We start from the raw sequence: 25,822 nt of genomic DNA, 5'->3' as shown, positions 1-25,822 counted from the left end.
TTCTTATAGATGTTTTACTTTTAGCACCACCCTTACAAAAAAAGATTGCAGTTTTTAAACTGCAGTAATAGTGCAGTAACTGCAGTCGTCTGTGGTATTTTGGACGCAGTAATTGCAGAATAACTACAGTGTACTGCAGTTGAACTGCAGTTATACAGCACACTAACTGCAGTTACACTGCAAAATTAGTGCAGTAAAAAAACTGTTATTTTGGACGTAGTATTTGCAGCATACAGCAGTTATATTGCAGTGTACTGCGGTTATACTACACTCTGACTGCAATCTTTTTTCGTAAGGGCATTAAAGCTGAACATGTCAAACATGCTTAACAGGTCACTATGGTTAGCCAATGCCTAGTTGTTTAGGCTACTTTACGAGACAGGATTAGAAAGATGGCCACACAAGACACTTTTAGCCTACCTGGTAGAATAATTGACATGAGCAGTCAAGCTGAGGAAACAAGGGTAAATGTCACCAATCACTTGAACATATTTTTGTTAGGCAAGTGGGCCTAAGGAACAGAAAAGAGGACATGAGATGCATGTTGGTAAAGAGACAGCCTTTCACTGCTCTTGAGTATGGTTTTATATTTTTCCTCAAAGAGTGTGACTTTATTGTATTGAGAAGGTAATATCAACATGTTCAGAAACAAATCAAGGAATCCATCAGGCTGTTGTTCAATTTGATTTAATAGCACATTGAGCCGTGGCATAGAAATGTCCCCCTGGCTTTTCGGTTGGTCCGTGTGCAGATGGGCAACTGTCGACAGTATATTGTGCAAGGCCCTGGTCAGTTCAGTGCCCTCCCCTGAGTGTTTCAGTTTCTGGCAGAGACTCCAGAAGCACTGCCTTTCAACCACTACCTCGTTGCCAAGCCTGGCAAACACACAGAACACATAGAAAGAACACATAGAACGGAAACCACTCGACAAGATTTGACACTGCCCACTGTGGACACATACTAAGCCATCTAAGATATGTTCTGTACAGTAGGCCTACAGTACATGAAATCGAAAATGCTCTTCTCAGATATTGCAAGTACATGTAACTTTATCATGCCCCTGATTCATTAAGGTCCAAAGAGTTGATCAGGCAATGCCAACAGAGATGGGGTAATGGCCACAGTCTAGACACACAGAAATCAAATGGGATCAGAATCAATGCATTTGGCTGATATCTACTGTACTGTCGTTGACCCTTGAGCATTTTGATTTTGGTATCAACTCATTACAACCCATCTGGGTGGTGTTCCAGTTTATTTAAAAGTGTTATATGCCTTTATGACACCCTCATAGGTGTCATGATCTGTTATGATGCATTGGTAGGGTTTCAGTCATAGCCACAGGAAGTAGTTTGGGAGTGCTGTGAATTTTTTTTTTGCCAGCGCTGAAGACGTCTATATTGGTCCACTAATACAGGACTAGTAAAGGATTGTATGTGAGTGTTTACCAGCATTTGTAACTTGAGTCTGATAATTATCTGTACAAAACAGATAATCTGATAACACTTGAAGAATATGAAAATACTTGCTTGATATATGTTTTCCAGTTTCTTGAAATACTTTGCAAACGCAACTTATTTCTATGTGAAAACTTAAATGGTCTATTCATTCCTTTTCCATTTTAGTAGACACTCTTATCCAGAGCAACTTACAGTAGTGAGTGCATACATTTTCACACTTTTTCATACTGGTCCTCCATCGAACCCACAACCCTACTGTAGCATTGCAAGCGCCATGCTCTACCAACTGAGCCACATCATCACATCATCACAAACCACTTGATGTCTAAATTTACTCAATTACTGTATTGTGCATTGTTTTTCTTCATGATGATGAAAAGTCGACAGGTACAAACCTATATGACCAGCCTATGTACAATACAGTAATGTATATTTACATTAAGTGGTTTGTAAGGATGCTAAATTAATACTGCACAGAAAGTGGCTGTTTTCCATGTTATTTGATCAAGAAAAATATTTCATTTGGTGTGGATGTTTTGTGTCCTTGCCCATAACTTTGCACCTGTAAATGTTTGAGGACAGGGTTTTGTTCTTTCTGGATTCCATTAGAATGACAATCACAGAGAAAGGGACAGGGCAACAACTCTTACAATTACAACTATTGAATCCTGCAAGATACTGTTCTTAATTATACGACTAACTATTTTGCCAAAGCTGAGATGCTGACATTTTTGTTGTTGTTGCATGCTCTACAGATGTCTACATCAGTCCACTAATACGAATAAAGGCCCAGTGCACTACTTTTGTGAAAGAATGCCCCCCCCCCAAAAAAGTATTTTTTTATTTTATTCACATTTTTCAGGGGGTACTGTAGCAGAAAGATATGGGGTGTATCGTGAACACAAGTGTTATTACACTCTATACTTTTAACCTTAAAAATAAGTGCATAGTGCAATTACCCTGACCTGATTACGGATAATCCTGAATGAATCCTGAATAATGATCAGTAAGACAATTACAGACACAGAAATGTCATACCACCCCCCCACCCCCACCCATTTTTTTTGTTGACCTCCCTTATTAGTGTAATGGTGAGAGGTTAGAATGTCTTGGGGGTATGATATTAGTGCGTCTGTATCTTTCTCACTCATCATTAGTCACAATTCATTCAGGATTAATGTAGAAGTGTTTAGAAACATATTGTATTCTTATTTACAATAAAAGTGACTCCAAAATGACACAATAAATTATTTACCATTAATTTCTATTTGGCAAAAAATAATCTGAAACACAACCAAAACAACAGCAAATGCATCCAACAAATTTGTAGAGTCACAAGCTTGATGTAGTCTTTGCGTGCTATGAATATGGGACCAAATACTTAACATTGTTTACTACTTTAATACACATATAATTGAATTTGTCCCAATACTTGTGGTCCTCAGAAAGTATTCATACCCCTTCACTTATTCCACATTTTGTTGTGTTACAGCCTGAATTTAAAATGTATTAAACGTGTCTTTTTCTCACACAATACCCCATAATGACAAAGTGAGAACATATTTGTAGAAATGTTTGCAAATGTATTGAAGATGAAATACAGAAATATCTCATTTACATACTGTAAATATTCACACCCTTGAGTCAATACTTTGTAGAAGCACCTTTGGCAGTGATTACAGCTGTGAGTCTTTCTGGGTAAGTCTCTAAGAGCTTGCCACACCTGGATTGTGCAACATTTGCCAATTATTCTTTTCCAAATTCTTCACGCTCAGTCAAATTGGTTGTTGGTCATTGTTAGACAACCATTTTCAGGTATTGCCATAGATTTTCAAGTAGATTTAAGTCAACACTGTAACTCGGCCACTTAGGAACATTCACTGTCTTCTTGGTAAGCAGGTCCAGTGTAGATTTAGCCTTGTGTTTTATGTTATCGTCCTGCTAAAAGGTGAATTCATCTCCCAGTGTCTGGTGGAAAGTAGACTGAACCAGGTTTTCCTCTAGGATTTCGCCTGTGCTTAGATCCCTTCTGTTTCTTTTTTATCCTGTTAAACTACCCAGTCCTTAACGATTACAAGCATACTCATAACATGACGCAGCCACCACTATGCTTGAAAAAAGGGGGAGTGGTACTCAGCAATGTGTTGTATTGGATTTGCCCCAAACACAACAATTTTGCAGTATTACTTTAGTGCCTTGTTGCAAACAGTATGCATGCTTTGGAATGTTTGTATTCTGTACAGGGCTTCCTTCTTTTCACTCTGTCAATTAGGTTAGTATTGTGGAGTAACTTCAATGTTGTTGATCCAATGTTGTTGTTATCACACTCTGTAACTGGTTTAAAGTCACCATTGGCCTCATGGTGAAATCGCTGAGCTGTTTCCTTCCTCTCAAGCAACTGAGTTGGGAAAGACGCCTGTATCTTTGTAGTGACTGGGTGTATTGATACACCATCCAAAGTGTAATTAATAACTTCACCATGCTCAAAGGGATATTCAATGTCTGCTGTTTTTTGTTTACCCATCTATCAATAGGTGCCCTTCTTTGCGAGGCATTGGAAAACCTCCCTGGTCTTTGTGGTTGAATCTGTGTTTGAAATTCACTGCTCGACTGAGGGGGATCTTACATATAATTGTATGTGTAGGGTACAGAGATTAAGTAGTGTTTCAAAAATTATGTTAAGCACTATTGCACACAGAGTGAACCCATGCAACTTATTATGTACATTTTTAACTGAACTTATTTAGGCTTGCTATAACAAGGGGTTGACTTGGGGTATTTACTTATTGACTCAAGACTTTACATTTTTTATGAATTTGTCAACATTTCGAACAGTTCACCCGATACGGAGGAGAATACCCTCAATTTAAGCTGACAGTCTGCACATTAATGTCATAGTCATTGTGTCATTTCAAATCCAGTGCTGGAGTACAGAGCCAAAACAACAAAGCATGTGTCACTGTCCAAATACTTTTGGAGCTCACTGTATATTTGAGACTTGAGGAGACAAGAATAACGGTGCAGGAAATATACATTTTGATAAAGGCATTGATATTTAAAAAAAGGATATTGTAATCTGATTTCACATTGACTTAACCAGGTATAACGACATTGGACACATGTCAAATAATGCAGTTGGGGGCTAGCGACCTGGCTGTAGCCCTGTTGTTATACACAACGTCTACCCCCCAAAAGTAATTGTGAATTGTGGATTTGATTATGGATTGAATTACTTGGAGTACTCTACAGGCCGCTCTATACTCCTGTTGGTGTCAAATGTTATCACAGGGCAGGAAACTCTCCAAACACTGTCATCTTGCCAGTCTGCCAATCCTGCCACTTTGCCAGGGGAGCCAGACCATCTTTCCATGCAGGTCATTGTCACACACCCCTCACACTCCCACACCACGTCATGCTGAACTTGAAGAGGTTTGGAAATCAGTATTAGCATTAAATAATGGCTCATTAAAAAAAAAAGGATTTTGTTTGATATCTTTCACCTGCTACTTTACCGTCTTCCTTTCTGTGTCTCTTTTTTGTATTCACACTCTATTCCCTCCATCCTTCTTTCCCCTGTCGTTTTCATTCTACCTACTGGGCATAGACATCAGTTCAACGTTTAGTTTTGATTTCAATTTGGTTGAGTTGTCAACTAACGTGAATTAAATGTGAAATGAACCAAAAAATTCACGTTCTTGGATTAAGGTTAAAAGTTGGGTAAAAACAGACGAAATTCCCTTACATTGATTACTTTTTGTAAATCCAATAATTTTCCCACGTTGATTAAATGTCATCACCTTTATTTTTTGTTGAAATGACGTACCAATTTTTGCCCAGTGTGTAGTTTATTGTAGTCTTTTCTCTGTCTCTCCCTGTGCTTTTCTTTCTTCTCTTTCCTGGCCTGAGGGTCATTGGTCTCTGTTGAAAGTGCCTGGATACTGTCCAGGTCACACTAATGTGACCAGCTGCCAGTCTGCTGCCTGTTTGGAAACATTTTACCCTTGCCATTGCAGTCATAAAAAAAGTGTTGCGAAAGTTCACAGACAGCCTTATCGCTGAAGGACCAGATCCAACTCCAAGCTGTCACTGACCCTTGATTAATTAATCAGAACTGGATGACAGCTGTGTGCAAAGTTTAACCAGTGAATGAGACTTGAAAACACCTTTATTAAAAGAAATTAGCTGGTATTACAATACAAATGTACAATCTTAGTGACAAAAATGATATCAGTTATTTTAACAGATTTTATATTACAATATTAAAATAAATGAATATATGACCCTTCTGTTGAGACAGAGACATTGGGATTTTATATAAATGGAAACTTATGAAATCAGATATACTATCATTATGTAAAAACAGTGAGTATAGTCTTTTATATAGGAATCTAGAGGCCTCATAAGTGAGGATACAGTGCATCACCCCATTACATGAAATCTCCCTACAAATTCAACCTCTGACGACATGTGATAGGACATTCGACCTTAGGGCAATTCCACAGCTGAGACTCACCTTTTCACTGAACGTGTATGCCAAGCAAAAACCATTGATTGAAAAGTTTAACAAACCATACACCTATATTCAAAAGTCTACTTTTAACAATTGCCACTGAACATTTTACTAAAACACATTTACTTGAGTAACAGTGCAGATGCGAAGTTTGGTTACAAAATGCAGCAAAATCTCCTTATGTTTTTCATGTCACCACTTTTTCCAAAAACTTCTTGCAGAAGGAATCGGGTGTCAGCTATGATATGACACTGTGAATTTGAAAAAATCTATTTTGGTTATTGAACTACAGTTCACGAAGTGGATCAACACCCGGTAACAGAATGATGTTAACAGAATGACATAACGGGTCCTTGATTTGTACTATACAGAAATGCATAATTGTTCATGTCATTCTCTTCATGGTGATGTATCCTAAATAGGTACACAAAGATAGAAAAATGTAATATCCTCCTTTGCATGTTTGGGTATTATCCTACAAACTGGCTATTATACTAATGAGCTCCGCCTCCAAACAAGAACAAATAGAGCACAGAACAGTCCAGTAGATTGTGCTGTACTATATTGTCCTCTACTTTTCTGTACTGAACTATACTCTACTCCACTCTAATTTTCTTTACTTTATGGTACTGTGCTCTACTGCAACTGTTCGTGAGAACTATTGCAGTCATTCTGCTACTGATTTTTTGGGCCACTCTGTTATCAAATTGGTTATAATCATAAACATAATTCATAAACAAAATTGTTATCAGTGAAAACACTAACTGATTGGTAAGTCCATCTCCCAGCTAGCTAAAGAGGTCCATCAGCCACTCCGGGGCTACAATACCTATTTTGCCAATTGGCCTGGATCCCTTTTACTGCCGGTTCGGAGCCCAACCGATCCTTCACGACTGGACTACCGACATAATCTGCCCGAGGGTTTTTTTTTTCAACAGCCCCTTCGTCGAGACGTCCCCTGAATGCCCATCTGCTGGCCTGCTATCCGCGGCCCGCTAGCTGTCTAGAGCATAATGGACTGTTAGCTGAAGAGATCCATCGGCCAATTTCTTGGGCCACTAATCCTATTTTGCCAATTGGACTGGATCCCTTTACTACACGGAACCCTACTAACCCATCACGACTGGTCTTCTGACGTAACCGCACAAGGAGGCTCCGCACAAGGAGGCTATAACAAACTTCTTCCGTCGCGACGTCCTTTAAGGCCCTTCTGCTAGCTTGCTATACCGGCCCGCTAGCTGTCTGAATTGCCGTGTCTCTAGCCAGCCTACTCACTGGACCCCTATAATCACTCGGCTATGCATGCCTCTCCCTAATTAAAAAACATATATTATTTCACCTTTATTTAACCAGGTAGGCAAGTTGAGAAACATTTTCTCATTTACAACTGCGACCTGGCCAAGATAAAGCAAAGCAGTGTGACACAGACAACAACATAGAGTTACACATGGAGTAAACAATAAACAAGCCAATAACACAATAAACAAGTCAATGACACAGTAGAAAAAAAGAAAGTATATATACAGTGTGTGCAAAAGGCAGGAGGAGGTAGGCAATTAATAGGCCATAGGAGCGAATAATTACAATTTAGCAGATTAACACTGGAGTGATAAATGAGCATATGATGATGTGCAAGTAAATGTCAATATGCCTTGTCCATTGCTGTTCTGGTTAGTGATTATTGTCTTATTTCACTGTAGAGCCTCTAGCCCTGCTTAATATGCCTTAGCTAACCCTCTAGTTCCACCTCCCACATGGTGACATCACCTGGTTTAAATTATGTTTCTAGAGACAATATCTCTCACATCATCACTCAATGCCTAGGTTTACCTCCACTGTATTCATATCCTATCATACCTTTGTCTGTACATTATGCCTTGAATCTATTCTATCGCGCCCAGAAACCTGCTCCTTTTACTCTCTGTTCCAAACGTACTAGACGACCAGTTCTTATAGCTTTTAGCCGTACCCTTATTCTAATCCTCCTCTGTTCCTCTGGTGATGTAGAGGTTAATCCAGGCTCTGCAGTGCTAGAGCACTCCTATTCCCCAGGTGTTCTCATTTGTTGACTTCTGTAACCGTAAAATCCTTGGTTTCATGCATAACATTAGAAGGCTTCTCCCTAAGTTTGTTTTATTCACTGCTTTAGCACACTCTGCCAACCCGGATGTCCTAGCTGTGTCTGAATCCTGGCTTAGGAAGACCACCAAAAACCCTGAAATTTCCATCCCTAACTATAACATTTTCTGACTAGATAGAACTGCCAAATGGGGCGGAGTTGCAATCTACTGCAGAGATAGCCTGCAGAGTTCTGTCTTACTATGCAGGTCTGTACCCAAACAATTTGAGGTTCTACTTTTAAAAATCCACCTTTCCAGAAATAAGTCTCTCACTGTTGTCGCTTGCTATAGACCACCCTCTGCCACCCCACCCTTGCTGTGCCCTGGACACCATATGTGAATTGATTGCCCCCCATCTATCTTCAGAGCTCGTGCTGCTAGATGACATAAACTGGGACATGCTTAACACCCCGACCATCCTACAATCTAAGCTCGATGATCCTCAATTTCACACAAATGATCAATGAACCTACCAGGTACAACCCCAAATACGTAAACACGGGCACCCTCATAAATATCATCCTAACTAACTCGTCCTCCAAATACATCTCCGCTGTTTTCAACCAAGATCTCAGCGATCACTGCCTCATTGCCTGTATCCATAATAGGTCTGCGGTCAAACGTCCACCCCTCATCACTGTCAAACGCTCCCTTAAACACTTCAGCGAGCAGGCCTTTCTAATTGACCTGGCCCGGGTATCCTGGAAGGTATTGATCTCATTCTGTCAGTAGAGAATGCCTGGTTATTCTTTTAAAGTGCCTTCCTCACCATCTTAAATAAGCAAGCCCCATTCAAAAAATGTAGGACCAGGAACAGATATAGCCCTTGGTTTACTCCAGACCTGACAGCCTGTGACCAGCACAAAAACATCCTGTGGCGTACTGCATTAGCATCGAATAGACCCCGTGATATGCAACTTTTCAGGGAAGTTAGGAACCAATATACACAGGCAGTTATGAAAGCTAAGGCTAGCTTTTTCAAACAGAAATTTGCATCCTGTAGCACAAACTTTCAAAAATTCTGGGACACTGTAAAGTCCATGGAGAATAAGAGCACCTCCTCCCAGCTGCCCACTCCACTGAGGCTAGGAAACAATGTCACCACCGATAAATCCACTATAATTGAGAATTTCAATAAGCATTTTTCTACGGCTGGCCATACTTTCCACCTGGCTACCCCTACCCCGGTCAACAGCCCTGCACCCCCCACAGCAACTTGCCCAAGCCTCCCCCATTTCTCCTTCACCCAAATCCAGATAGCTGATGTTCTGAAAGAGCTGCAAAATCTGGAACCCTACAAATCATCTTGGCTAGACAATCTGGACCCTCTCTTTCTAAAATTATCTGCCGAAATTGTTGCATCCCCTATTACTAGCCTGTTCAACCTCTCTTTCGTATCATCTGAGATTTCCAAAGATTGGAAAGCTGCCGCGGTCATCCCCCTCTTCAAAGGGGGAGACACTCTAGACCCAAACTGCTACAGACCTATATCTATCCTACCCTGCCTTTCTAAGGTCTTCGAAAGCAAAGTTAACAAACAGATTACCGACCATTTCGAATCCCACCGTACCTTCTCCGCTATGCAGTCTGGTTTCAGAGCTCGTCATGGGTGCACCTCAGCCACGCTCAAGGTCCTAAATGATATCATAACCACCATCGATAAGAGACAATACTGTGCAGCTGTATTCATCGACCTGGCCAAGGCTTTCGACTCTGTCAATCACAACATTCTTATCGGCAGACTCAACAGCCTTGTTTTCTCAAATGACTGCATCACCTGCTTCACCAACTACTTCTCTAATAGAGTTCAGTGTGTCAAATCGGAGGGCCTGTTGTCCGGACCTCTGGCAGTCTCTATGGGGGTGCCACAGGGTTCAATTCTTGGGCTGACTCTATTCTCTGTATACATCAATGATGTCGCTCTTGCTGCTGGTGATTCTCTGATCCACCTCTACGCAGATGACAGCATTCTGTATATTTCTGGCCCTTCTTTGGACACTGTGTTAACTAACCTCCAGCTTCAATGCCATACAACTCTCCTTCTGTGGCCTACAACTGCTCTTAAATGCAAGTAAAACTAAATGCATGCTCTTCAACCGATCGCTTGCCCGCACCTGCCCGCCCGTCCAGCATCACTACTCTGGACGGTTCTGACTTAGAATATGTGGACAACTACAAATACCTAGGTGTCTGGTTAGACTGTAAACTCTCCTTCCAGACTCACATTAAGCATCTCCAATCCAAAATTCAATCTAGATTTGGCTTCCTATTTCGTAACAAAGTATCCTTCACTCATGCTGCCAAACATACCCTCGTAAAACTGACCATCCTACCGATCCTCGATTTCGGCGATGTAATTTACATAATAGCCTCCAACACTCCAATACTCAACAAACTGGATGCAGTCTATAACAGTGCAATCCGTTTTGTCACCAAAGCCCCATATACTTCCCACCACTGTGACCTGTACGCTCTCATTGGCAGGCCCTCGCTTCATACTCGTCGCCAAACCCACTGGCTCCAGGTCATCTACACGTCTTTGCTAGGTAAAGCCCCGCCTTATCTCAGCTCACTGGTCACCATAGCAGCACCCACCCATAGCACGCGCTCCAGCAGGTATATTTCACTGTCACCCCCAAAGCCAATTCCTCCTTTGGCCGCCTTTCCTTCCAGTTCTCTGCTGCCAATGACTGGAACGAACTGCAAAAATCACTGAAGCTGGAGACTCATATCTCCCTCACTAACTTTAAGCACCAGCTGTCAGAGCAGCTCACTGATCACTGCACCTGTACATAGCCCATCTGTAAATAGCCCATCCAACTACCTCATCCCCATACTGTATTTATTTATTTATCTTGCTCCTTTGCACCCCAGTATCTCTACTTGCACATTCATCTTTTGCACATCTATCACTTGTGTTTAAATGCTATATTGTAATTACTTCACCACCATGGCCTATTTATTGCCTTACCTCCCTTATCTTACCTCATTTGCACATTTTTCTACTGTATTATTGACTGTATGTTTGTTTATTCCATGTGCAACTCTGTTGTTGTATGTGTCAAACTGCTTTGCTTTATCTTGGCCAGGTCGCAGTTGTAAATGAGAACTTGTTCTCAACTAGCCTACCTGGTTAAATAAAGGTGAAAAAAAATGAAAAATAAAAAATAAGTATTGACTCTTTGATATGCTCCTCCTATAAACTGCACATGTTGGTGCTCATGGGTCCTTTTACATGGAAATAACCCTTACACAAATCTCAAATCTCCCTGACAGATGTCACTTCAAATCCTCTTGACAGATGTCTCGGGAATAAGTGAAGAAATGTGGCTCTCGGATAATTATATTTGTCCCCAGTGTCCCACTGTTACCTTGTCCTGAGGAATGGAATATGGATGTAGGCTACCATTTGAAAGAATTGGACATATTGAGCACTTAAACAGTGTACATTTTATATATTTAAAAAACAGATTGTTTTATATTTTGTAAAATATCTGCAGACATTTCATTTTTCTAAAGATGGGAAATAAGTAAACAAGTGTGGGATGGGCACATACTCAATACAGTGGTTTGCATGAAAGGAAAGATTTGTCCATATCTTGGATAAGAATGTCCATATCACTTCATTGGTTTTGCTTGGCTTTTGTAGTTTCGTCTGGATCCTTCAGTTGGTTATGGCAGTAAAGGTTTATCTGTTTGAGAGAAGTCAAGTGAGAGGATTTGGTGGTGCAATGCCAAAGGTGGTTTGGAAGCCTCTCCCCTCTCTTTCCTCCTTCTCCTCCCATCTCTTTCCTCTCCCTCTACCCTCTCTCTCGCACTCCTGGTTGTGAGTTCTGCTCAGACGAAGCTAAGGTGTTGGTCCTCTGGCACTCCGTACTTGCCCTTGTGCTCCTCAAACAACTGGCTGAGTTCTTCTGTGTAGAGCTGATGGAGGGCATCCAGCTCCTCCACTGTGGGCTTTTCATTCTTCTCCACTCTGATTGGCCGTCCCACTGTGGAGAGGTCAAAGGGTATGCATGATGACATCACGTTCAAATATAGGTTACTGTAGTAGTGCATAACGCGCAAAAATGTATTTGCTTTTTGGATATGATTTTTATTGAAGTTATTTGTTTAACATAATATGATGGCATTTTCAAGTGGGGATTGCCAAATAGACGTACACAGTGCCAGCCACTGTTGCTAAGAGGTTGCAGCCAACTGACACAATCAAACTACCTAGAAAGTCAAATATATCCAATGGGCAAATGTGTCCCACTCTGCCAGATAGTTTACTGCCAAAAACAACAATTGCCTTTGCAACATAGTGCCTTTAAGCTAGAGAAAAGGATAAATAAATTGGGTAGATATAGTGGACAGCTACTGATAACCCCTCTGGCTTCAACTGGCAAGGCCCAACATTTCTAAAACCTTGCTTAGAGTTATCTGGTCTACTTAACTATGAAATTGGAACATTGTCATAGGCAGTAATTCAGAGTGACAGTGAAGATCAGACAGTGACTCACCCACAGTGTTGATGGGCTTCCTGTAGGGCATGATACCAAAGCTGTACTGGAAGACACCCCGCGCATGGAAGAGGGGCAGAGAGATACCCATGATGCTCTGCAGCTTGTCCTGAATCCAGCGGAGACAGGTGCCTCGAGGGTTCTCCACCTGGTCAAACAACTCGTTCTCTCCAAACGAGAAGACTGGCACCAGATGGGCACTATGGAGGGAATGGGTGGAGGAGAGGAGATGAGGAGGGGAGCGGAGAGGGGTGGAAGAGAGGTGAGGTGAGTTGAGACAGGAGTTTGGCATTCAGTTTTGTTACGGTCATCTCTATGAGTTTGTAAGGTACAGTATATTTGTAGAACGCAGACCCATGCAGTTTCCATTTCACTACTAGGTGTTGAAGTTATTCCTAAACTATTCTACTATTGATGAAATTCATAAGCAGTCATGTAAAACACGTGATTTGAGCAAGCTTTGTGTATCCCACAAAATAAGTTGTGAGCTACTGTAGCTGGACTTGCTGTATAACCAGCAAAGTCAGGGGAAAACTGAATTGTGTAACACTGGTGTCACTTGACTTGTCCCTCTGCATGTCATACAGTGCTTGTACGCGCCCAATAGAAATTCCCAAAGGGCTTACACAAGTCATTATTTCAGTAAGCTGCCCACAAGTACACACTGTACATATTCATATCAAACTATGATGAAGTGATTGATACAATTGAAGTCACTTGTGCAACCATGAGAGTAGTTATAAGATTTCATCAGAGACAAAGATAATAAAATGTCCTCCTCCCCCTCTGGCACTGGTCTTACCCATGTTCCATTGCCAGTTTGACGAAACCTTTCTTATTGGCCAAGAGAATGGTGAAAGCGCCAGGGCGTGCATCCAGGGCCTCGGGGGCTCCTCCCACTGCTATAACAACGGCATTCCCACCTCCCTGTCGACATAACAGATAGCTGGCACTCTCCTTGTTCGAGGGAATCAGACCTGGGAAATACATTAGACACACAGGTCAGGTGTTCGTAACAGTGGGGGGAAAGTTTGGTACATTATTCTTCACTGTCAAACGATGATCAAACTCATAGATGTTAATTTGCATCATGCTGGTTGTCCCCAATCAATCAATCAACTAGTGAATTCAATCTTTATATTACCCTCGTCTTTACAGCAACATACTCTGAGTATACTAAACATTCGGAACACCCTCTGAATGGCACACATACAAATCCATGTCTCAATTGTCTAAAGGCTTAAAAATCCTTCTTTAGCTGGTCTCCTCCCCTTCATATACACTGATTCAAGTGGATTTAACAAGTGACATCAATAAGGGATAGCTTTTCACCTGGATTCACCTGGTCAGTCTATGTCATGGAAGAGTTCTTAATGTTTTGTATACTGTATGTCAAAGTGTTTCACAGTAACCCGGCCTTGACCTAACCCCAACCCCACTTACCTGCCATCATGATGTAGTCTCTGAAGAAGGGGGCTCTGAACCAGAGAGGTAGCATCAGCAGGAAGCTGTCAAGGCCAGGGAACAGCTTCCTGAAACCTGTAGCGTTCGTACAGAAGTTAATGAAGGCTCCAGCCACCAGCACCCCATGGGGATGGAAACCAAGGATGTAGTTCTTCCCGGGGTCCAAGTCTGCTGTCTTCACCAGCTGCAACACACAGGGGATTCACTTGTGAATTCAATAGTCATAATAGTTATGTAGTTATGTACTCTACAGTCAACAGGGTGCATCACATTCATTTCTAAATCTGAATCTTTGTGAGAGATTTTCTGAAACGTTTCAAAGATATATTGAATGCCATACTCTCTAGGAAGCCTTTGAATTGACTTCCAGGTATTTGGCCTATATCTTCATGTCATGTGTATCTTCATCACATGTCACCTGTGTGAGTTCTAGTTGTTGTTCTCCTGCCTCCACAGGGGCTGTGAGTAGAGACTATCCTGCCTCTAACCAGTATCAACCAGTGTTGCCTGTCTCTTTGCACGGGCAGATAGGAGATAAACAGGAGGAAGGATCATGCCTGTTGTCTCCCTTGATAGGATGGTCACAGGTCACTGGATGGGGGCAAAGTTTCTTGTTAGCTAGCCATGTGCCGGGAATGTTATGCCCATACACGTCAAACCAAAGCTGCTAAAAACACTTTTTGTATCGACCTCAGTGTTTGAGATTAGCAGTTCAAGGACAATGAGCTCCAATAATCAAATCCCCACCTATTAGTTATAGGGCTACGCTAACCTCTCACTAGCAAAATGAGGGTAGTCATAGTAAACACTAAGCAGGCTTTGGGTGGGATGCATTGACTTCATGGATTGAGATGATTCATACAAGGACGAACCACCAATTGTTAATAAGCCATTTGACCTTCTCTCGTTCCTTCTCTTGTTTGTCTGTAGTCCTCTATCTAATCATGAGATTTTTCTGTTTCCAAAAACAGATTACAGAATTAGTCAAGCTCTAAGACTAAATATGGCAATAATATTTCTGATTCTGTTGTCTGGGGCCATGCAGTCCTCGGATGTCTGGAGGTATATGGCTGACCCCAATATCTCAGCGTGGGGAATGCATGTTTGGGAGTGTACTGAATGTATATTGGGGAATGAAGCTTTATCAGAGCTTGGCTTATTGGCCAACAAAGATATTGTATGAGTGAGAATGGAGCTCTAGTCATGGGTTGCCATAGAGAGAGAACACTGGCCAATTATTTAATGACCACAAATGATTTTGGTCTGTACTAGAGACACCCTCTATTTTTATTAGCTCCTGTTCCTCCATGTTTACAAACAAAATGGGTGTCCACTCCTATGCCCGCTGATACGGTAAACCCATTTTTCACATAATCTCCCACTCATGCTTGATATACAGTAACCTACATTATATTTAACTCTAGCATTTGAACTCAGCAGAGGTTTTAGGCATGTTGTTGGATTTTGGCTTGGAGTTGGGTTCAAACATGACAAAAAGTGTATACATTCTCCAAATTCAAAGTGATGAGAGGAGTCAGTGTCTATAAACTACAGTCACATGTTTTCAGTTTGCATGTCAGGGTGCAGGCGGAGGAAATGACGCTGTCATTAGGGATGGTAGTGGAGAACCAGACCTCAGTGAAACCTATGACACCCTCTGAAGGACACTGCTCTGTTCAGACTAACATTTGCTCTTTATTCCAGCCTTAATAATGCATGAAGTCAGATGCTCAGTTGGCACTTAGGGGATAATACAGGGGAAATTACATTCCAGGTTTGAAGAAGTCATCTTTGTTTGGTACTTGGTATCTGGTTGTGTTTAATGTACTGTATCTTTCCTTGAGAAATGAAGGAAAGTCCATATGAACTAACGATGATGATGCTCGTTCCCAGTAAATTCCCGTGTGGAATCGATCTGTGTAAATTCACCATGTGGCATTCAGAACCAATTGTTTTGCTTGAGGGAGACATTACTCTCTCTAATACAGTTTTTCTCAGTGGTGTAGTGGAGGGTATACGCAGGTTTACGTCATAAACCCACTTATTTTTTTCTGTGTGCATTGCGTATACTCACTTCTTAATCCCCATGATGCTTATCAAAGTAGTGTAGTGGAGGTATACGCCATAATAAATTATTAAGGTTGATTGAACAGATCAGAATGTTTAGCCTAAAATGTTGATAAACTATACATTTCTTTACATTTTAGGCACAGCAATGTGCACACGGTGGTAGGCCTACATGCAAATGTTCCAAAAAGCAATTTGTGGGGAAACACCATTCTAAAATGTGCACCACACATGCAAACGGTTTCATGGACAGAGATGGAAATTTAGTTAGAAATTTAGAAAGAGGGAAGATCTAAAGATGCAACAACTATCATGGGTTGCTAATATGATTAGGATAATGCCTTTGGCTGCTAGACCATGAAAGAAAGTTGACAGAAAACCAATAGAAACCACCCGAGGAAGTCTTTATAAAATAATTGTGTAACGATCGTTGTTGGAAGGATGGTCGGACCAAGATGCAGCGTGGGGTAGGTTAATCATGTTTTATTTATGATAACTGGCAACAAAACAATAAAGAGTAACCAATGAAACACACAGCTTTGTTGGGCTAAAAGCTGCAATACAAAATCAAGATCCCACAAACAACAGGTGGGAAAAGGCTGCCTAAATATGATCCCCAATCAGAGACAACGTTAGACAGCTGCCTCTGATTGGGAACCATACCAGGCCAACATAGAAATACAAAAAACTAGAGTACCCACCCTAGTCACACCCTGACCTAACCAAAATAGAGAATAAAAAGGCTCTAAGGTCAGGGCGTGACAAATTGCCTCTTCTATGGCTACTTTGAAGCAAGTTAAGACATGCCTCATAATATAAAAGAAAAAAGTCCAGGTTTCAAACAATTTAAGAACAAGAAAAATATAGCAATCCTAGCCGTCTTCTGGTAGATGGAAAGGCTTTCCCAATAACCTTCTCAATTAAATGTTAACTAGCTACAAACTAGCCTATGTCTACCTGGCAGAATGATATCATGATTATTTGCATCAATCCAGTGAACATTTGTTTTGCAAACTCAATTTTATAAAACACCACACTTGAATTAAAGGGTAACTACACTCTACTGTTCCTACATTTTCCCCAGACCACAAAAGTGGTCTCCGGATGTGGTTTAAACATTGTTATGGACTTAGAACATCTAATGTTGTTTTTCTATAAAAAGTGTGACTAAGAGTGAAAACCTGAAAAAAAAATATATGCAATGTGCCTACTTGCACAGTACAGCTTGGGTTGGGATTTATCATTTCAGGTAATTCAGAAAGTGTCACTGTTTCTCATATAACTTTTCTCACAGGGAGCCTTTCCTTCGCCGGGCAGATCGTATGGGAAATGTTGTACCTGTGTTAAAACGTCTCTATAGCAAAACAGCAATGATCAAATGCTCAAATACATTTACAGAACTTCTGATCATTTTCTTGCCTTTGTACCCGAGTTGCATATCTAACGCCGCCTTTTGCAAAACTAAATTCAAATGTCATGAGTGAATACAAAATTCACTGTTAAGTGCTTTCTTCACAGAATATTAACACATTGTTTTCATTAGAAGATAAATATAGCAATCCTATTGTTTACAGCATTCTGTAACTACTGTGTACAAAGGTCTGAAATCATCCCATCATTGTACCATGTACAATATAGAGAAAGATCTAGGCAATGAGGACTGCCTAATTTCTGTGATATTTTTTTTTACATTGGGTTACTCCTAAGTACATTTTAGTCATTTAGCAGACACTCTTATCCAGAGTGACTTACAGTAGCAAATGCATACATTTCATGCATGTTTTTTTTTGTACTGGCCCCAAATGGGAATCGAACCCACAGCCCTGGCATTGCATACACCATGCTGGTGTTACAAACACCATGCTTTGCCAACTGAGCCACAGGGAAGGCTGTACCAGCATTTCGCTACACTTGCATTAACATCTGCTAACCATGTGTATGTGACCAATAAAATGTGATTTGATTTGATCATCTCCAACATTGATAACTTTGAAAATCGATAACATCGTTCCAACATATTTGCCTTAATAGAAATCTGTCTGTAGACTCAATAACCAAATGAATAGAATACAACAATAGAATACCACAGTACTTACTATAGAATGTAATAAACTGTAGTATACTATACTACACACTGTAGTCTCCTTCGATCATGTGTAGTACTTATTATAGAATGTTGTAGTATATTGCAGAATACTATAGTAAATACTACAGTATTATCTGCAAAAAAACACTAGTAAATACTACAGTCTGGAAAAACACTACACTTTAACTATAGCAAATACTACAGTATTTAATTTGCATAGCCCCTCTCATTCCCCACCTCCATATCGCAATTTGTGCCACTCATACAGTAAGTGAGAAACCTACATGCCAAGTATAGACCATATATTGTGTTCCGTACTAGTTATAGGAAAGAACAGAAGCCCTGAACTAGCCGTTCAAACTGCAGTCCTACAGACCTACAAGTGAAGTAAAAAATGTGCTCTTTCAGTATTTCTCCAGTAAGGAGAAAGAAGTGGAGGCTATGTCAAAGATAATAAAACAAAAACACTGTAGCAAATACTACAGTTATAGCTGCAAAAACACTCTACCGTCTGCAAAACATTCTACAGTCTGCAAAAACACTACAGTAAATACTACTGTACACTAAAATCTGCTAAAACACTACATTAATTACCATAGTATATACTATTTTCTTTTACTACAGTATTTATACAGAAGTTAACAGAAAATACTACAATATAGTCTGCAAAACCACTACACTGAATGTTACAGTGAAGACAGCAATAACACTACAGTGAATACTATAGTATTAATACCATAGTATACAATAGTATTTTTTCATGTGGGTACTCAATACACTTTACACACTTACAATAAAATGTGTTGACTGTGTTCCCTAATTAGTTTGTTTTGAAATTTCTGGATGTTATTTTTCTGTTATCAGAATACAGTATGGGACAATCAGCGACATTTGTCACGTTTAAAAGAAGCAGAGTCTTGAGGTGGGGGCTTCACCTTGGGAAAACACTGGACACACTGGAAAGGTGGTAAGGACACACTGTGCTAAGTACAACAGTACAAGAGATAAGCATCCTATCAAGAAAGATATCAGACTCACTGATAACAACAGATACAGTATAATTCATAGCAAGTCTCTCGGCCTAGTATCACTGTTTTTCCTATAATAACTTTTTTTGAAGAACTTAGCTAGTATTCCATTTTCTGTACCATTTCATGTTACAGTAAAAGCAGATAACTATAATAACTAATAGAAACGATAATGGGATATTGACATAAAAATAAACGATTTGATGAGCATGCTTTGTTACATGTTTACAATGAAGGTTTACATTGGTATGTCCCACTTAGACTGTCCTTGGAGGTTTAAAAGCATCTCTGAATAAGATAAACACTACATTTATCTGAGGCTGATTTCTAGGTCATCTGAAAATACCAATTGTATCTTTGATTACAATGACCAATAGAAGCTTTTATAAAAAGAGACACTATCACTCACTTCAAGCAAAAAAATAGGTCTATATCAATTCAAATTTGTCACATTCACGTGTTTAGCAGATGTTATTGAGGGAGTAGCGAAATGCTTGTGTTTATAGCGCTAACGAAATAACCCAAAAACATAAATTACTGCAAAGGTTTTTAAGAGCTAGATGCACGGGAGAACTGTTGGCTCCATTTTTATTTCTGTCAGAACAACAATCATGGATTTAACAATGACAAAGAATTTATAATTACTCATGTGACCCGATTGAAACTTTGAAATAGTTTATAGTAGATAACAAAGTTCTGCATTGTAACTGGAAGGAGAAATACACTGCTGAGCCATTTTGTTATCAGTGCTTATCAGTACAGAACAAAGTGCAAATTCTGATCAAGGGCAAGAGCGTGGACCCATCTCAGTAGAGACAGTTCTTAGGATAAAACCATTGATGATCAAATAAATTCCAATTTACATCTCTCAGCTCAACTTGTCTCTCTATGAACAATCCATATTCTACCACTAGATGGGGACATCAACCAGCAACAGCTGTGGAAGGGCCCATCCCTCCCTCATGTCAAAAAATATGCACTGACCTGGGCCCTGCTCTTTTATTGATAAGCCCCCCAAATAATACAGACACAAACACTCATATGTATTTTTCTGGCATCACTCCTAAGCTGAGACCTGACAAAGATTGAGATCTGACAGCAAATGAGCCAATTACAGTGGGATCAGAATGGACAGCAGGAGGATGTGGCCATCATGTGGAGGGAGCATACATACCTCCACACAATGAGAGACCTCATTCTATAATTGGCATTATCAGTTGTGCTGTCTGGCTGGGCCCTGCCTGCTCCTGTATAGAGATAAGGGCTGAGGAGCCACTGCCAGATCGCTGGACTCATCCGCTGCAGAGGGCTCTAGCCTCCAGTCCAAATAACACAGGGGGGATTTGAGATGAGGATGATGGAGTTTACTGGTAGCAAGAGATGTTGGAGATACTGCCTGACCTCTAACCAATAAATTGAATAAAGGACTTTACATCTCCATAGTATATGCACTCCCACAGAGAATGTTTGAGAATTGTCTGTATTTATATGAAACATGTATTCTCAACTGAACATAAAAAAATGACAACTCTACACTACAGTTCTGACTAAGTATTGTCATCAGCAGCTCGCAGTAAAATCAGTCAAATCTGTAAAGTCAGTGAAGTCATCCCACCTTGACAGGGAAGTAGTCCCTCATGTAGTCCCAGACACGTAGGTGGCACAGGAAGTGGAACCTGCGGCCCCCCTTAGACGGCGTTTCCCAGTCGATGAAAAACCAACAGGCATACAGCACGCTGATCAGCCAGAACCGCGTGAACATCAACACAAAGAACATCATGATGCAGCATGGCGCTGGAGTAAGACGACCAATACAGACAGCCAGACAGACAGAGACACACAGATAAACATTAGTCAACTGGGAATATTAGTGTTAAAAATCTATTTCACAGAAATGGAATACGTGTATTAAGTTTTCTATGTGATTTGGTTGTTTATATGAGAAAAACAGTGGAAGTTTATAACTTGGGGTGACTTGAGATTGATAGAGCAGCTTTATGAGGTGAAGGGCACTGCACTATTAGGTTACAACTTAACCTGCTGACGCACTGAGCAGCAGAGGGACAGGGATAGAGAGGGACATGGATCAAAGAAAAAGCTAGGGAGGGGTAGAGAGAGAGAGACCTTCTAAGCAACCCAAGAATTGTACTACAACTCAAGCCATGAGTTTGACCACGTGACTTGAACAGATTAACCAATAACTGGGACAAAGAGTTTCTTGGTCATGAAAAACCAATACCAGGCAGGGAGTTCCCTCTTGTCCACTAGGTACCACTGATGTATCCAATCCCTCTATGGGAGAATAAAAGTGTGGAAGCCCTAATGGACAAATCTATTGTGACACACACTGGCATGATATCATGCACGGAAGACCATGGAGTTGTCTCCACTGTCCAACACATGTTATGTAAAAGTTAGTAAAGAGTAACTTAAGGCAGTGTCTTCTGCATGCACTTTCTTTGATCCGTTTTAGGCACAACTCAATGGGCTCATGGAAGTCAGCCAGCAGTGAGCCTGCCTAGCAACTCTCATAGAATTCGATTTCAGCTTCTTCACACCGAGCAACCCTTTAAATAAACAAAACTGGACACAAGCCTCCCCACTTGTTACGCAATGATGAAGAAACACTAACTATCACAGTTGCACAGCACACAAACACACATAGACAGGCCAGGACAAACAGAGCAGAGACACAGACACTCACCCAGGCCCAGAAAGGAAAAGACCCACTGCAGCACTGAGGCCATCTGCAGTCTCCTGGTTAGGGGCAAGTCAGTAGGAGCAAATTGGATCTTCATGGTGAGGAACTGGAGAGAGCCGAGAGCTAGGCAGTGCAGGCAGATGTGAGGGTGAGGTCTGGGACTAGTACACCCAGGAGAGGAGTGAGCAAAGTGGGTCCAAAGTCTGCCTCTCTCTCTCTTTCTTTACAGTCTTCCTATCGTTTAATCTCTGTAATCCTTTTAAAGAATGGGTTGATTACTCAACCCATATCTATAGCTTCAAGAACTTTGATCTTGCTGTTACTGAGCAGCTTTAAATGCCCTTCACTTTGAACAATAAACAAAGTAAAGTTATTGTGCAGTGAGCTGTCAGCAACAATAGTGTGAAATGAGCCACTGTATTTATAGATAGTGCATACTTTGACAGCCTGTAGCCAATCAATATCCAGATTCGTTTTCCATTAAGTGTGTTGTCTTCTGGCGATTGAACCTCTTGATATTCTGCTGTTCACCAATCAGTGCTCAGCCCCAGTAGGTTTTATCCAGGTGCTTATAAAAGGGTTTTGAGCAGTTGATTCACATTTTAGTCACTTAGCAGACACTCTTATCCAGAACGTCTTACAGGAGCAATTAGAGTTAAGTGCCTTGCTCAAGGGCACAGAGATTTTTCACCTAGTAGGTGTGGGGATTTGAACCAGTGACTTTTTGGTTACTGGCCCAATGCTTTTAACCACTAGGCTAGCTGCCACCCTAAAGAGAGATTAGCCCTGTGCTATCAATCTTTCTTTCGGTGGTTTATATGATTAATTATTGATTGTGACTTTTCCATTTTCACATCATGTTGATTAATGGGTGGCCATCTATTACACCATAAACAGATGAAAATCTGACATATCACAACTTTGAGGGAATATATTTGATGTCACAGGTAACTATTCCTGTGAATACCATTCCTTATTTGTATGCTCTCACCAGCAATTTGATACAAATAGCCCACTGGGCACACCACGTAATTTCAACATGGAAAATTGGTTAATATTTGGTTGAGACGTTGATCAATGAGATTACAACCGATATTCACCAACAACAAAAAAAAGCCAAAAGTTAGTTGAATTTCCAATACATTATTACTATGCTTTCAACAATCTAAAAGTACAACCAAATTCCAATGGAAAAACAATGTCTGATTTTTGGTTTAGTTGTTATCCAAATGTCTATCACTGCACTTTCAACCATTTAAAAGCACAGCAAAGTTCAAATGGGAATACAATGTCAGAAATGTTGTATATTTATACAACAGATTGTGGTATCACTGTGCTTCATCTAATAGCACAACCATATGACCTGGATTGCAGTTGAGATTACATTAAAAGTGTATGGCACAAGTGATGAATGCCGTTCAAGATTTCCGCACGGATTATTCAAGCAATTGTGAAGATCTCCACAGACCTAAGATGACCTATGCATGCTTTATGTGATTATATAAGAATATGTTTATAGTTACAGTAACCTCAAAATGTGGCCATGGGTGAGTTACTCCCTTTGAGGTTGAATGTTACATTAGTTTGTAAATAGCCTTAACTTTAGGCCATTCACTGTATTAATAAAATAATATTGAATTGTGTTTGGTTGACAACACAATTTAAAGGATATGTACAGTTGAAGTCGGAAGTTAACATACACCTTAGCCAAATACATTTAAACTCAGTTTCACAATTCCTGACATTTAATCCTAGTAAAAATTCCCTGTCTTAGGATCACCACTTTATTTTAAGAATGTGAAATGTCAGAATAATAGTAGAGAGAATGATTAATTTCAGCTTTATTTCTTTCATCACATTACCAGTGGGTCAGAAGTTTACATACACTCAATTACTATTTGGTAGCATTGCCTTTAAATTGTTTAACTTGGGTCAAACGTTTCAGGTAGCCATCCACAACTTCCCACAATAAGTTGGGTGAATTTTGGCCCATTCCTCCTGACAGAGCTGGTGTAACTGAGTCAGGTTTGTAGGCCTCCTTGCTCGCACATGCTTTTTCAGTTCTGCCCACAAATCTTCTATAGGATTGAGGTCAGGGCTTTGTGATGGCCACTCCAATACCTTGACTTTGTTGTCCTTAAGCCATTTTGCCACAACTTTGGAAGTATGCTTGGGGTCATTGTCCATTTGGAAGACCCACTTACAACCAAGCTTTAACTTCCTGACTGATGACTTGAGATGTTGCTTCAATATATCCACATCATTTTCCTACCTCATGATGCCATCTATTTTGTGAAGTGCACCAGTCCCTCCTGCAGCAAAGCACCCCTACAACATGATGCTGCCACTCCCGTGCTTCATGGTTGGATAGTGTTTTTCGGTTTGCAAGCCTCCCCCTTTTTCCTCCAAACATAACGATGGTCATTATGGCCAAACAGTTCTATTTTTGTTTCATCAGACCAGAGGACATTTCTCCAAAAAGTACGATCTTTGTCCCCATGTGCAGTTGCAAACCGTAGTCTAGCTTTTTTATGGCGGTTTTGGAGCAGTGGCTTCTTCCTTGCTGAGCGGCCTTTCAGGTTATGTCGATATAGGACTCGTTTTACTGTGGATATAGATACTTTTGTACCCATTTCCTCCAGCATCCTTCCAAGGTCCTTTGCTGTTGTTCTGGGATTGATTTGCACTTTTCGCACCAAAGTACGTTCATCTCTAGGAGACAGAACGCGTCTCTTCCTGAGCGGTATCACGGCTGCGTGATCCCATGGTCTTTATACTTGCGTACTATTGTTTGTACAGATGAACCTGGTACCTTCAGGCGTTTGGAAAATTGCTCCTAAGGATGAACCAGACTTGTGGAGGTCTACAATTTTTTTCTGAGGTCTTGGCTGATTTCTTTTGATTTTCCCATGATGTCAAGCAAAGAGGCACTGAGTTTGAAGGTAGGCCTTGAAATACATCCACAGGTACACCTCCAATTGACTCAAATGATGTCTATTAGCCTACCAGAAGCTTCTAAAGCCATGACATAATTTTCTGGAATTTTCTAAGCTGTTCAAAGGCACAGTCAACTTAGTGTATGTAAACTTCCGACCCACTGGAATTGTGATCCAGTGAATTATAAGTGAAATAATCTGTCTGTAAACAATTGTTGGAAAAATGACTTGTGTCATGCACAAAGTAGATGTCCTAACCGACTTGCCAAAACTATACTTTGTTAACAAAAAATGTGTGGAGTGGTTGAAAAACGAGTTTTAATGACTCCAACCTAAGTGTATGTAAACTTCAGACATCACCTGTATGTACTGCTTGGATAGTTCCATCAGAGGCACTGGCTTGATCCCATTTTGAACTTATTTTTGGAGATGTGAATCCAACATAATTAGTTTCTAAAGGATATTGAATTGTGTTTGCCTGTCAACGCAACCAAATATCAACATTTAAAGGACATTTATCTTCTGCTTGGATAGTTCCATCATCTGTGCCACTCCCTGAGACTAGCTTCCATTCCAGTTTGTCTACAAATTAATAATTGATATGCTGGATTCACATCTCCATCCCAACCAAAAATCGTATTTAAAGAATAGGACTAAATCAAATCCAACACACTTTAAATAAGGTTTGATTTGATTTTAGTCCTATTCTCTTAACTTGGATTTTTGGTTTAGATGGAGAAGGGAATGCAACATGTCAGTTATTAATATGTGGCCAAACTGGAATTAAAACATATTATTAAGTAAAGCTTTACTCCAAAGCCTCCATACAATAACACATAAATAAAGAAAAAAATGTCATCCAATTGCAGTATGGACAACAGCTCAGTTTATTCCCTATTTATAAGGCTGAAGCACACCATCAACCTGTCATGCTTAATTACCTTC

The 25,822-nt window shown here is 40.4% G+C and overlaps 1 protein-coding gene across 1 annotated transcript; it reads right to left on the bottom strand.

Annotated features, from left to right (window-relative positions):
- Nucleotides 1–11,525: 11,525 nt before the first annotated feature.
- Nucleotides 11,526–22,181, bottom strand: LOC106567949 (2-acylglycerol O-acyltransferase 2-A). The gene is made up of 6 exons (XM_014137864.3): nt 21,945–22,181; nt 20,856–21,034; nt 14,039–14,243; nt 13,398–13,572; nt 12,596–12,795; nt 11,526–12,082 (listed from the first exon to the last, which is right to left on the bottom strand). The coding sequence occupies exons 1-6, from the start codon at nt 22,036–22,038 to the stop codon at nt 11,928–11,930; spliced, it is 1,008 nt and encodes a 335-aa protein (XP_013993339.1). The 5' UTR covers nt 22,039–22,181; the 3' UTR covers nt 11,526–11,927.
- Nucleotides 22,182–25,822: the final 3,641 nt, after the last annotated feature.

This window comes from Salmo salar, chromosome 13, assembly GCF_965601325.2.
Source record: "Salmo salar chromosome 13, fSalSal1, whole genome shotgun sequence".
NCBI lineage: Eukaryota > Metazoa > Chordata > Actinopteri > Salmoniformes > Salmonidae > Salmo > Salmo salar.
This window is presented reverse-complemented; position numbering and strand designations above follow the sequence as displayed.